We start from the raw sequence: 15,285 nt of genomic DNA on the forward strand, positions 1-15,285 counted from the left end.
ATATTGAAAATAATTTTAAGTTATCTTTTTAATAATCACCTTAAAATTATTTATTTAAAATTAATTGATATTTTAAAATGATTTATTTTTAAAAATAAAATGGATATTTTAATTATTTATTAATATATTTTTACTAAAATTTTTAAGAAACTTTTATTTAAATTTGAATAAAATGGTAAGAAAAATTAATCTATTAATGTAGTATATTTCTTAAGAATAAATAATATACATTATTTGTAATAAAATGAGTAGTCTAAATGTAGTTAACAAATTTTTATATGCACTTAAGAAAATTATTAGAATACCTATTTCATAAAGCATTACTTTTATTTTTGTTAAATTGCTAATAAAGAAAATATAAAAAGGGTAAATAAAGAACATTACTTTTATGTCTTCGTTTTTTTTTTATCATGATCATACTAAATATTTTAAAATATTAATCCTAAATTAAGTTATAAATTGTTATTAAAATCATAGAAATGAAGTTAATTTTTTTTTATTAGAAAAATATTTCAACAAACGATTAAAATTTTTTTCATGTATAAGTGTTAAAAACAAAATAAAAAGTATTTTAAAAAATACTTTTGGGATTCTTTTAGAATATATATATATATATGTATATAATAACCATAAAGTATTTTTGCAATATCCAATGCAAAATTTTATATTTTGGGATAAGTTTTTATTATAAAAGTAGAAAAAAAGAGAATGCTTAGTAATATTAATGTACATTTTGAGTTTAATTTTAGAATCAAAAGGTCAAAACTGACTTAAATGAGTTATGAGGACATTTTTTTCCTATATCTCCTGAAAAAAAAACTTTATTAATATCTGGAGATTCACTCTTATTTATACAATATAATGAGGATAAAAACTTTATATATATTTTGGTATAAATATAATTAATTTAATTATTTTATATAAAGTTCATTTAAAATAATTTAGAAAATAAAAATAAAAAAGATATTAAAAATCAATTAAAAGATATTTTTATATTTTTAATAAATATTATAATAAATTTTACTATAATAATATATATACATATGTATTATTCTATCTAATATTTAGTGTGATAACAAAGTGAAAAAATATTTACCTTTTATTGCGATATTGTAGTAAAAATGTTATCACTAAGATAATACATTTATATTCTTAGAATAAAAAAAATACACATATAATAATAAGTTAGATTAACAAAGTTAATCAAAAAACTTTATAATATTTTTTTTTGCTACATTGAAATATGATATATTTTTAAATTTTTGTTTTGTTAATTTTTTCTTTTCTAAAATTAATCACCTTTGAGCCATGAGATACCAATTTCGTATAATCATTTAAGTAGTAAAGTAAAGGAAAATAATGTATTTGATAGAAATTATTTAATTATTGGTTTTTTTTTATAAAAATAACTTTTATCAAAAAAAAGACCCATTAATATTTGAGAAATTGAAGATATGTATCAAAAATAGATATTTATAAAAAAAAATAAACAAATAATATTTACAAAAAATTAGTAAAAAAAAATACTTTGAAGTGCATATGGGAGACTGATATTATGATTACATTTCATATTAACTATTATAGTTTTTTTTTTTTTAATTCATCAATGTATATTTATACAAAAATATTAACCAAAAAAAAATTGTTATTGGAAAACATGAATGAATTGTTGCAACAATTAAAATGTGTCCCCATTACTCCTATTATTTTAATATTCATTTTCTTCTGAAAAAATGTCATGTTTTGACATAATTGGGGATGAATTTTAACTTTTATTATTAATTTTCAGAAAAATAAGTAATTTATACTAAAAAAATTACAAGATAATTTAAATTGATTGATAGATTATGTACCAAGGAAAAAAAAAAATAAATTTAATAAAATTATTTTAAAGGTATTTGATTTTGTATAACTACTTGAGCATCATCTAGAACAATAAATAATCCTTTATCCATTTCATCTTCTCTTTTTTTAAGAACCTCAGAACTACATGTATTTGAAGATTTGGTATCTTCACCATGTAAGTATTGTTCCTCTAACTGTACTATAGCATCATTCATAAGTTCTGCCTTTCTTTCTTCATTTATCTTATCACTATCCATAATTCTAAAAAAAAAAACATACATATAAATAAACATATATTTTAATTATGTTAAAAATGAAAACGATTATGAAAATAATTATTGAAAATGAGAGTATGATTAAAAGAATAAGAAAAAAAAAATTATTATTTCTTGAAAAGAAAAAAAAAAAAATAAAAAAAAAAATAAATAACAAAATGTTTAAATAACTATTAAAAAGAAAACAAAACAATTCTATTTTAACATTTTAATGTAAAATGATTGTATATAACAAAATATTCATTTAGTTTAACTATATATACCAACAAACATAGACAAAATTTCAGAATATAAAGTTTTGAACAAAATATACAATTGAGTACATAAATATTTCTCTCCCCCACTCTTTTTACAAACTTTCAATAAATAAAAATATAATAAAGGATATTTTTAAAAATAATTTAAAATAGAGCATATCATACTTCAAAACCAAAGTTAGATAAAATAGTGAGATGAAAATTGATATAAAGATAGATATATATAAATAATTATACAAGAGAGATTGAGGGAGTTGTTATAGGTGAGTAAGTTTGACTATAAAATAATTGAATTTTTTTTTATCTAATAAACAAAATAATAAAAATACTTTTTGTCAATATAATCATTTTTAGATCAACGTTTCTTCTTTATAAATGCACAAATATGTTGTTACATACTAAAATAAAAAAAAAAGGTGGTATTGTTGAAGTTGGTTATCTATTAAAAAAAAATGTTGTTTTCAATTTATCATTTTCTAAAATTATTATAAAATACATAGGTTAAAAAAAAAAAAGTTGATGTTTATTTTTCAATTACACAAAGAAATCAATTTTAATTAGACAGTAAATTATTTTAAATTATATTAATAATTATTTAGTTATTATATAAAACAATAAATTATAAAACATATTTTGATGAGAAAAAATTATTGAATATATGGTATGAAGTGATTATATATAAGAAAATATTAAATAATGTCAACTAATAAAGTAACAATTTGTTGAAAAAAAAAAAATATTTCAATAATATATACATTCTTCGCAGCAATCATATGATAAAACATTTATTGTTTCAAATGTTAGAAGTACTAAACAAAATATGTTAGAGAAAATGACAAAAATTTAATATATCTCATTTACTTGTCACAAATAGAAAAAATAAAAATTATATAAATAAGTCAAAAAAAAAAAAAAATATTTATTTATAAAATTATTTTACATACATTTAACATTATAATTTATAAAAATTATTGTTTTTTTTTATTAAAATAAAATGTACAAATTATGAGAAAATATTAATGTTGTTTTATATTATTTATATATAACCAAATATATTATTTTTCTAATGAAGTTATTTTTAATTGTTCTGAACCAAGACTTTCTGGATGAATTTTATTTTGATTTTTAAATTTAATACGTTCTTTTTTCGACATAAAAAGTATCTCTATTTCATCTAATGTTAAACCTTTTGTTTCAGGAACAAAAAAGTAAAAAAATGTTAATGCAATAAGTGTAATTCCAGCATATATAAAGAATGTTCCATATTTTGTTGCTGCCTCAGAAAGTGAAAGAAATGTTAAAGAGATAAGTAAATTAAATGCCCAATTTGAGAATGTTGATAATGAGACACATGTCCCTCTTGCCCAAAATGGATAAAATTCAGCATTTAATACATATGGTAATGGAGCATAACCTATAATAATAATAAAAAAATATATTTAATTATTTGAAAGTATATTTTATCTTTTATTAATAATCATTGCAAATTATTATAGTAAAATTGCTTATCATTATTATCAAAATTCTGATAAGACAATTATAAAGTAATTTATGTCTATATTAAAATAAATATAATGATTTTTGAGACAATAATTTAATCTTCAGGAAGTCATGTAATTTATTCAATTATTTTTTTTAAAAATCTAATAACTAAATACAAACTAATCTTTTCTAGTAGTAATCAATTTATCAAATTGAATGATAAAAGTATTAATTAATGAATAAATTTTAAAAAGTCAAACATTAACTTACCTGTAGAAAATGAACATAAATATATAACCATAATGATAATTGGAAGAACTGTCCATTTTGTAACACAATATTCTTTATTCCATTCATAAGTAACATTATTATATGTATGCATTTCATCATTAGAAGGATTTTTACAAAATCCTACACTTGATCCTTGTGATGAATCATGTTCATTAACTGGAAAACAATAACCTTCTTTACTTATATTATCTAATGTTCCACAAAATCCACATTCTTCATTTGAAATACAATCATCACATAAACTATATTTCATACAATGATTTATTTGATCATCATTTGTTAAATTTAAATTACCCATATGTTCATAATTAAGAACTTTTGCAGAAGTTTTATTTATAATTAAAAATGATACTCCCATTAAAATAAGTGATGCTATAACTCCAAGTACAGAAGCAAGTAAAAGTTTTCTTCTACCAATTTTTTCAATCAAGTACATTGGTATAAAAGTACAAAAGAAATTTACAGCAGATGTACCAACTGAAATCCAAATAGTTGTATGATTATCTTTAACACCAGCAGATTTAATAATTGTTCCTGTATAATACATTAATGTATTAATACCAGAAAGTTGTTGAAAAGCCTGTAATGCACATCCAATACATAAAGCTTTTAATACATGTGGTGTTTTAAGAATTCTTTTAATAGTAAATTCATTACGATGTCCTTTAGAAGTTTCATCTTCTTTTTGTTGACTTTCAATAATTTCATTTAATTCATACTCTGTCCATTCCTCATTACCATTATAAATTTTGTTTAATACAGCTCTAGCTTCTTCCTCACTTCGATTTTTGTATAACCATCTTGGAGATTCTGGAAGAAAAAGAAAACCAATAAATTGAATACCAGCAGGAACTGCAGCAAAAGCAAACATTAACCTCCAACCAACTACTTCAGGATCAATATAACTAAAACCACCAGCAATAATATTAGCAGCCATTAATCCAAATGTTATCATTAATTGAAAACCGGTAACAAGTTGTCCTCTTATATTACTTGGTGATGCTTCACCAACATAAATAGGAACAATCATTGAAGCAAAACCAATACCTGCGCCAAGAATAATTCTACCAATTAGTAACATAATTTTTTCAGCAGCAGCACCACAAATAATAGCACCAACAACAAAGATAAGAGATGATATAACGATAAGTTTTTTTCTACCATATAAATCAGAAATATAACCAGAAAATAATGCTGCTATTCCAGCAACACCAGGTGTAACAGAAACAATAACTTCTTGCCATACAGATCCCATTGGTTTCATATTACTAGCATTTGGTACATAAAGCATTGCAGATGACACGATACCTGTATCATATCCAAAAAGAAAACCACCAATAACAGCCATAGAAGATAACAAATATATAAATGCTCCTAATTTTGGTTCTGTTGTTGGTTTTGGTCTGGATGAACCAGAAGTCATAACACTTACTTGTACCATCTTTAAAAATCTATTTTTTTAATTAATATTTTCATAAATTATAATATATATATATAAGAGTATTATGAATAATGTTTAAGTCAAAATTAAGGTGTTAATATATTTTAATTGTATAATATATTAAGAATAAAATAGTAACAAAATTTACATTATTAAAAATAATCCTTTCTATTAAATAGCTAAAAATTATTATCTTAAAAATTATACTTAATTGACTTTGATCTTATTTTTCTTATCAGTTTTTAATAATTTATAGAAGTATGAAAATAGTGATGAAGGAACGTGATTGTAACATTGCAATGTAATATTTGATTAATAAATGATTTTTATCCGAAGGTCATACTAAAAGTTTTTTTTTTTAGCTATATTAATATTATTTTTATGCCTCATTAAATATATAATACGTTATAATAATGTTATTATTATAATAAATATATATTATGAGTTTCTATTTAATTTTTAATATATATTTTAATATTTAAAAAAAAAATAAAAATGATTTGCTTTATTATTTTAGTATATTTTTATTAAAAGAAAAATTAATCGGTATGATTATATAATATTAATAATTTTAAAAATTTAATAGAAGAAAGATCAAACTATTAAATAGAAAAAATTGAGTAACAAAAATGATTCTTTTACATACAGTTATAAAATTTATTTCTATATTAACAGTTTTAAAAATTTATTTCAAAATGTAATATATAATACCTGATAACACTAAAATAGGGGATATATTTTGAATAACATTTAAATTTATTATAAAAATATTATTTAATATTGAGGAAAAATTTTTAACATTTATATACATTTGAAGAAAAAAGAGGCTTGACAAAGGTGGTATTTTTTAAATAATAAAAAGTTTTTTTATTAACTTAAATAAAATATAAAAGAAGTGGGATTGAAAGATCATTTAGATCTTTTTTTAATATAAAGGTCGTTATTTTATGTAATACTTGTAAAAGTTGAATGAAAGTTAATGGATATAAAAAAAAAATCAACAAAATAACTAATATGATTCAGGATTATTTTAAAAAAAAAAACAATGATTAAATTTTTTTATTAATTTTTTTTTATGTCGTCACACTTTATTTTATCAATTCTCATAAATCCTTATCTTACGTTTAAGGCCAAATAACAAATATTTGTGAATTTTTATTTTATTGTGTTCGTTTTAAATTGATAATAACAACAAAAGCAATTAAAATTATTTTTTTACACATGTTTAAAGCATGTTGATAATCAGTATTCATAATTTCTAATTGTAAAAAAAAATTTTTTTTTATCAAATACCATAATATTTTTTTATAATGCACGTTGTAAATATTTCAAAAATATTATCTTTCAAAAAGTTTAAAAAACTTTTTAATTTAAAATAATATTAATATTTTTTTTTTTATTGATAAATTTTTATGTCTTTTTTTATTATAAATATATAATCTTCTTATAAGTGTAATAAAATATATCAAATATCAATTAGAATTCTATATTTACATTAATTAAAAAAATGTATCAATTATACATTTTTTTCTAAAGAATCTTTTTACAGATTATTATCATTTATGTAAATTTATCTTATAAAATAGTTATGTCTAATTATTTCATAAAAATATTAATCAGTAATTAAAATATATTGAAAAAAAAAATTATCACTTATTTATGGTAATTGAAAATAATTATAAAGTATAATGAAAATAAAAATTCTCAAATGACATCCAAAACTTTTTATTAATAGAGAAAGATATATAATGTTAAGGAAAAAGAAAATGATGATACCAGTTTAAAAATACTTTTTAAATGAAAATATTACACGTTTCTTGAGGAATAAAAGTAAGAATTAGCCATTAATTTCATTCTTAACTTTTAAACTGCTAACCCACAACCTTCTAACATTTACATTATTTTATCATTTCTATCTTTTGTTAAAGATACTCCCTTTGTCTGTGTTTATTATTGTTAGAAAGACTTAAGAAATAAAATATATAGTATGTATAATTATCAATTATAAATTAGGATAAAGTAACTTAAATGTGAGTAGTTATTAGCTTATCAATCAAAGTTTGGAATATATAAGTTTTTATTAGTTAAAATAATCAGTACATCTTGTCATGGGAAGATAATATTTAACATTTGACAACTCTTTATTTTTAAGGTCTATCATATTTAGAACACCTGAATGTATTATACTTTATACAAATCTTCTAGACATTATATATTTATACTCAAAAAGAATATTTTCTTCTAATTTTGTTTATAATAACAAAAAAAAAAGTGTTAAGAAAATATAATGCCAAGTTTCTCAAATACAGATTCATTGTATTTTTTTGGTGAAGAATACAGAGTATATTTTAATATTGTTCATATTATTAATGCATTTAAAGCAATCATAGGATCAGATTTAGCTAAACTAATATTTGAAACTGTGATCCTAGCAAATGCTTGGGGTTTTTTTGGAGTAATTTCATTAATACATGTTACAGTAGGATTATTTTTTATATCATTAGCAATTTTATCTCTTTATAAAGAAAGATATATTTTAATAATTCCACTTGTTATATTAAAAGTAAGTTAAATAATTTAAAAAAAAAATTATTTTATAAATTTAATTTAGTTTGCTGAATTATTTATTTACATATCAACTATAATTTTATTAGCTGTATTACTTTTAATTGGAAGTAATGGAAAAAAATGGTTACGTAAATTATTATTATGGAAACTTCGCCGTCTTGAATGTATGTTTAAATATTTTATATTAATAATTTTAAAAATAAAAATTTTTTTTTAGATCCTGATCTCAGTATTTTGCCTTATTTTCTAATATTAATGAATATATTTTTTATTGCTGCTAATCTTCATACATTATTTATTTCTATTAAAGCTATTCATTACTATAAACAAAAAGCCATGTCAGAGTACTTATATAGAAGACGAAAAATTTTGGCACCATTTTTATGATAATATATTTTTCTCATCACATTGATTGAGATATGCTTAAAAAATATTCACCTCTTCTCACTTTAAATTATATTTTCACTGAACAAATTTTAACATCTATTAATTATTTTTTTAAACAAATAATATAATAAAAAATCAAAGAAAAACAAGTGTTTTTTTATAAATAGTATTATATGATACATTATTTATAGTGAAATTTAAGTATATAAATTTTGGTAAATTTTTATTTTAACATATCTTTTAAATATAATGGATCACTGATATATTGTTTTATGAAAATAATTTTTTGAAAAAGTATTAATTGATAATGTTTTTGATGAAAGCGAAACACTAATAAAGTGTTAAGTTTTCATTTGTTTTTTTTTATATTATATTGAGCAATCATGATTTTTAATCATTTATAGTGTTTATTCTTGTAAAAAAAAATGAAAGGATAAAAATTTATATATATTTTTATTATTCAAGTGAGTATAAAAGTTATTAGACCATGTTAAAGCCAACAAAAAATAAGAATTTAAGTTAAAATAAAGTTAACTTTTTGAAAGTAAATAGTATGGTTCTATAGTGTTTTTTGTACCAACCTTTGTATGATCTTTTTAGTTGAATGTAATGATCACTTTCAAATAATGCTTTTTTTTTTATTTTTTTTATATAATTTTTAAAGTACACGCTAATCTAATGTGGAAAAGTAGAAATGTGATTTCAATAAAATGTGATCATAAAAGTTTGATTTTTGATACAGAAAAATAGGTTCTTTTTAAATGTAACTTTTTATAATTTTAAATTCAAAAAATATAAAATAAATATTTATACAAATTATGCGGTGTAAAAATGTATTGATACTTTATTATTGTGATAACTTTAACACAAATTATTTTTCTTAAAGCAATTGAATTTAAGAATGTATCAATTGTAGCAAAAGAACACTAGTTTTTTTTTGCTTTTATAAGAATAGAAACATTATTAAGATTTATTTTTATTTGTTTTATAATGATAGGGATTTGTTAAATTGTTCTAAAAAAATTAATTTTTTCTATATATTTTATGAAAACTTTATATGAATTTAATATAATTGTCACGATGATTAGAAAATTTATACTGCATTTGAAAAATGATTCTTTCTAAGAATTAAATCTAAATTTTGTTGTTATAACATAATATAGAAATTAAATAATAATCCATTATCAGTGTTTTAAAGTTAAAAAAAGATATTATGATAAGATATTTTAAAATATTTCAAATATTATTAACATTCATTTAACAAAAAAAAATTTAGGAAATTTTTTATGAATTGAAATTTATGCTAACATATTAAAATTAATTAATAGTTTTAATTTTTTTACGCAAATAATAATATATATCAATTAATCAAATTATAATTTTAAACTATATTTTAAAAAATTATGTTTATAATAAAATTTAATATTGCCATTATTCTTATTATTAATAAGCAAATTTTTTATAAATATTTTTTATCACTTTTATATATTAATTGGAATGTTTAAATTAAAGTACTGTAGTATTTGCAATATCATATTATACGTCTAATTTTTCAAAAACTTATGTTTGCAAAATTTTTTAATACGAAAAGTTAAATTTAATAAATATTGAAATATATTATCGTAACTATTTTGTATGTAAATATTTTTTATTATAAAAAAAAATTTTACTATTATAGAATAAAAGAAAAAATATATTATAAATAAAGTATGTTTCTATTTAAAAAAAATTATAATAAAAACATTAAAAAAACTTAAAAATGACAGCATATTTAATAAAAATAAAAAATTGTATAAAATATTTAAAAAAAATTTAGAAACATTAGTTAGTAACTTTATAATCATTAAACAAACATTATTAACAATTAAAAAAAACAACTTAATTACATTTTTGATAAAAAAATTAAATAATTTATGTAAATTTAAGTGTTCATTTAAAATAAACATGTTTACCATTTATTTAAAAATTAATACATTTACCACATAATAAAATTGTTTTACAGAAACATAACATATTAATTAATATTAATTTTATTGTGATAATAAAAAAATTTAAAACAACATAAACATTATAATAAAAAACTTTTTGTGTGCTTTATTATAAAAAACAAAATTATAGATAAAAGCTAACAAAATATAGCTTATTTATTGTCTATGTGACTAATATTTTCTTTTATCTATATAACAAAGCAAAATTTGTTTATACATAATCTACTTATATAAAAATAAGAAAAATACAAAAAATTTTTATTATGTATTTTAAACAAATTTATATTTTCTTTGCTTAATATGTTGATCAATACAGATGAACACAAAGAGAATGATGAATTTATCTATACAATGCAAAAATTACCAGAAGAAAATTTAATTCCAACTATCGGATATAACATAACAGAAGAATACCATAAAAATAATAATGAAGATATACATAACTTTAATTTATATAAAATTCCAAAAAAACCACATAATATTAAGCCAACAATCTATCCCATGCTAGAAAGTTCAGATCCAGAAAAATATAAATCATCCGAAAGTCAAATAAATAAAAATTCAAGTGATTTTAAAGAGAAAGAAATTGAAATTAAGACTTCTAGAAATTATTCTACTGTAATTTTTTTTGGATGTTTAACTAGTTGTGTACTGATTGCACTTATATTGTATGTTGTATTCAAACCAAGAACTAAAAAACTAGCGACTTCAAAAAGAAGTCATGCAGATGAAACAAGCAATACCACAAAAATTAAAGATGATAATTCTCCAATATCAATAAAAGTAAATGAAAATGAAATTTTAGAATAAAAATAAAAAAATTTCTGATACAATGATTATCTCTACACCAAAAAACATTCACTATAAGTAAATAGTTTTATAAATATAATAATTAATTAAATACATTTTTACTGCAAAAAAATAATAATTATACTATTATTATTTTTATGAATTTTAATTCTGAAAATATTTTGAATATCAATAATTATCAAAAATAATATTTTGAAAAATCAAACACACTTAATCATTTATAATTTTTTATAACTTAATTCAACCACCCTTGTAACATTATTAAAAATGTAAGATAAATCAATTTAAAAAGATTTAGAATAAAGATATAGTTTTAATTATTTAATCATTTTTTTTAAATTAATCAAATACAGTTATAAAAAGATTTTAAATTTTTTTAAAACAAGCTTCTAGAAAATTAATAAAATATAATTACTTCATAATTTTAAATGTAATTTTATGTAAAAACTTTTTAAAATTTTAATATTGGTCACAATGATGCGTTGCAAAAAAATTTTTTTTTTCTCGAATTTTAACATAAAAGTACATTCATGTGATAGCCCTTGAAAAATGATTATTTTTAAATATAATCATGAATATGTAAAAATCAAAAAATGCAAATATTAGGATTAATAAAATTCAAAGACAAAAGTAGGGAATATTTTTTGAAAAAATCCGACTTCATAATACAATAAAAAAATTTTAAAATCAAAGTAGTGATTTTAAAAAATTTTTTGTAATAAAGCGATTAAATATGGTCTTATCATTGTAGAAACTTTATTGCACGAGATATAATAAGAAATGTGATTATAAAAAGATATACAAATCCATGCTCATAAATTTAGTTAAACAAATCATAGAAGCATAACATGTGATGCGCTAGGTTTCTTTCAACTTTCAAAGTATAGTTTACATTAAAAACATTTTTTGAAATTTAATCGTTCTCAAGCTATAATAAGTAGCAATATTTTGCGCAGAATCAATCGTTATCATTTTTTATATCTCAATAATTGTTAATGTTTCAAAATATATTTTGAAGATAGACATCATATGAAAAGTTTATAGAAACTGATTTTAAAAAATTATTAGATCATATATTAATTTTTATGTGAGATATAGTTAAAAACGGAAATTTTTTCAAAACATTCATTGTTTCTACCTTCATAATATCTCAGATGAAACTTATATACAGCAATAAGATTAGTCTCATTCAGCTTCCAATTTAAAAGTTAACTTTAAATAATAAGATTCGTTGGTAATATCTTCATTTTCTACTGAAATTCATCAGGTACCAGAAATATTCCAAATTTTCAGCATCATTAATAGTAGTGCTACAAAAAAAAACTTTTTTTTTGGAATTTATAAACAAAAATATATTCATACGATAGCCCTTGAAAAATCATGAATTTCGAATATAATCAAGGCTATGTAAAAATGAAAACCTAGAAAGTTATAGGCACTTGAAGTTGGAGGCGAAAGTGGGGAATATTTTTTGACAAAAATCGCCTTTCATGATTCATTGAAGATTTTTAAAATCAATTTAACGATTCTAGATCGGTTTTTTGTGAGAAAGCGAATGAGACTACTCTCATTTTCATAGGATGCTTATATCTCGAGATATAAGCAAAAATGTAGCTAACAAATATTTTCGAGCACGAGTTCATAACTCAAGTTTAAAAGGTCATAGAAACTTGAAACTTGGTGCGCTAGGCTTCTTTTAACTTTTAAAGTATAGTCCACGTTGAAAACTTTTTTTCAATTTCAATCGTTCTTGAGATATGAAATGTGGTTATTTTTCGCGCGCAATCATTTATCATCATTTTTTATATCTCAATAATTATTAAAGTTATAAAAATATTTTGAAGGTAGACCCTATATGAAAACGTAATAGAAGTCGATTAAAAAAAACTGCTTGTTTATATCTTCATTTTGAAGCGAGATATGACAAAAGGCGGAAATTTTTCTAAAATATTCATTGTTCCTACCTTTTCAATATCTCAGGTAAAACTTATCATACGGCAATAAAATTAGTCTCATTCGATTTCAATTTAAAAATTAACTGAAAATAATAAGATTCGTTGGTAATATCTTCTATTTCTTCTAAAATTCATCAACTATCAAAAGTATTCTAAATTTTCGACATCATCATTAATAGAAGTGGCACAAAAAAAAACTTTTTTTCGAATTTATGAACAAAAATATATTCATACGATAGCCCTTGAAAAATCATGAATTTTGAATATAATCAAGGCTATATAAAAATGAAAACCCAGAAAGTTATAGGCAGTTGAAGTTGAAGGCGAAAGTGAGGAATTTTTTTTGACAAAAATCGCCTTTCATGATTTATTGAAGATTTTTAAAATTAATTTAACGATTCTAGATCAGTTTTTTATGAGAAAACGAATGAGACTAGTCCCATCTTCATAGGATGCTTATATCTCAAGATATAAGCAAAAATGTAGCTAACAAATATTTTCGAGCACGAGTTCATAACTCAAGTTTGGAAGCTCACAGAAACTTGAAACTTGGTGCGCTGGGCTTCTTTTAACTTTTTAAATGTAGTCCACGTTGAAAACATTTCTTCAATTTCAATCGTTCTTGAGTTATGATGTGTGGTTATTTTTCGCGCGCAATCCATTATCATCAATTTTTATATCTCATTAATCGTTAAAGTTATAAAAAAATTTTGAAGGTAGACCCTATATGAAAACGTAATAGAAGCCGATTAAAAAAAACTGCTTGCTTATATCTTTTTTTTGAAGCGAGATATGATAAAAGGCGGAAATTTTTCTAAAATATTCATTGTTCCTACCTTTTCAATATCTCAGGTAAAACTTATCATACGGCAATAAAATTAGTCTCATTCGATTTCAATTTCAAAATTAACTAAAAATAAAAAGATTCGGTAGCAATATCTTCTATTTCTTCTAAAATTCATCAACTACCAAAAATATTCTAAATTTTCGACATCATCATTAATAGTAGTGGCACAAAAAAAAACTTTTTTTTTGGAATTTTCAAGTAAAAGTATATTCATTCGATAGCCCTTGAAAAATTATGAATTTTGAATATAATCAAGGCCATATAAAAATGAAAACCCAGAAAGTTATAGGCAGTTGAAGTTGAAGGCGAAAGTGGGGAATATTTTTTGACAAAAATCGCCTTTCATGATTCATTGAAGAATTTTAAAATTAATTTAACTATTCTAGACCAGTTTTTTGTGAGAAAGCGAATGAGACTAGTCCCATCTTTGTAGGATGCTTACATCTCGAGATATAAGCAAAAATGTAGCTAACAAATATTTTCGAGCACGAGTTCATAACTCAAGTTTGGAAGCTCACAGAAACTAGAAACTTGGTGCGCTGGGCTTCTTTTAACTTTTTAAATGTAGTCCACGTTGAAAACATTTTCTGAATCTCAATCGTTCTTGAGATATAATATGTGTTATTTTTTCGCGCGTAATCTATTATCATCATTTTTTATATCTCATTAATCGTTAAAGTTATAAAAATATTTTGAAGGTAGACCCTATATGAAAACGTAATAGAAGCCGATTAAAAAAAACTGCTTGCTTATATCTTTATTTTGAAGCGAGATATGACAAAAGGCGGAAAATTTTCTAAAATATTCATTGTTCTTAGTTTTGTAATATCTCAGGTAAAACTTATCATTTGTTCATGAAATTAAAGACAATGATTCACTTAAAAATATTATTTATAATAAATTATCTTTATAGTAATAATGCTTCACTTTTCAAATTTTTCTAAAATATGTATTTTTAACATAAATTTAGTTATTTATAAATCTATTAATATGATTATAAAATTTAAATTTTTACTTTATAAAATTTAAAAATATTGCTGTGAAAATTTTGTTTATTTAATTTTTAAATTAAAATATTTTAAACGTGAAAATAAAAATATTCTTAATTTTATTTTTTATTTTATAATATACAATATAAA

At 20.4% G+C, this 15,285-nt stretch overlaps 4 protein-coding genes across 4 annotated transcripts; 2 read left to right on the top strand and 2 right to left on the bottom strand.

Moving 5' to 3' along the window:
- Nucleotides 1–1,883: 1,883 nt before the first annotated feature.
- SRAE_1000035600 (Hypothetical protein) lies at nucleotides 1,884–2,102 on the bottom strand (the record flags this gene model as incomplete). The annotated part of the gene is made up of 1 exon (XM_024647180.1): nucleotides 1,884–2,102. The coding sequence occupies one exon, from the start codon at nucleotides 2,100–2,102 to the stop codon at nucleotides 1,884–1,886; it is 219 nt and encodes a 72-aa protein (XP_024501284.1).
- A 1,330-nt stretch (nucleotides 2,103–3,432) lies between these two features.
- Nucleotides 3,433–5,591, bottom strand: SRAE_1000035700 (Proton myo-inositol cotransporter; the record flags this gene model as incomplete). Its single annotated transcript, XM_024647181.1, has 2 exons — nucleotides 3,433–3,791; nucleotides 4,130–5,591. The coding sequence occupies 2 exons, from the start codon at nucleotides 5,589–5,591 to the stop codon at nucleotides 3,433–3,435; spliced, it is 1,821 nt and encodes a 606-aa protein (XP_024501285.1).
- A 2,287-nt stretch (nucleotides 5,592–7,878) lies between these two features.
- Nucleotides 7,879–8,546, top strand: SRAE_1000035800 (Hypothetical protein; the record flags this gene model as incomplete). The annotated part of the gene is made up of 3 exons (XM_024647182.1): nucleotides 7,879–8,154; nucleotides 8,203–8,323; nucleotides 8,377–8,546. The coding sequence occupies 3 exons, from the start codon at nucleotides 7,879–7,881 to the stop codon at nucleotides 8,544–8,546; spliced, it is 567 nt and encodes a 188-aa protein (XP_024501286.1).
- Nucleotides 8,547–10,834: 2,288 nt separating this feature from the next.
- Nucleotides 10,835–11,344, top strand: SRAE_1000035900 (Hypothetical protein; the record flags this gene model as incomplete). The annotated part of the gene is made up of 1 exon (XM_024647183.1): nucleotides 10,835–11,344. The coding sequence occupies one exon, from the start codon at nucleotides 10,835–10,837 to the stop codon at nucleotides 11,342–11,344; it is 510 nt and encodes a 169-aa protein (XP_024501287.1).
- Between the last annotated feature and the right edge of the window lie 3,941 nt (nucleotides 11,345–15,285).

Source organism: Strongyloides ratti (assembly GCF_001040885.1).
Source record: "Strongyloides ratti genome assembly S_ratti_ED321, chromosome : 1".
Classification (NCBI taxonomy): Eukaryota; Metazoa; Nematoda; class Chromadorea; order Rhabditida; family Strongyloididae; genus Strongyloides; species Strongyloides ratti.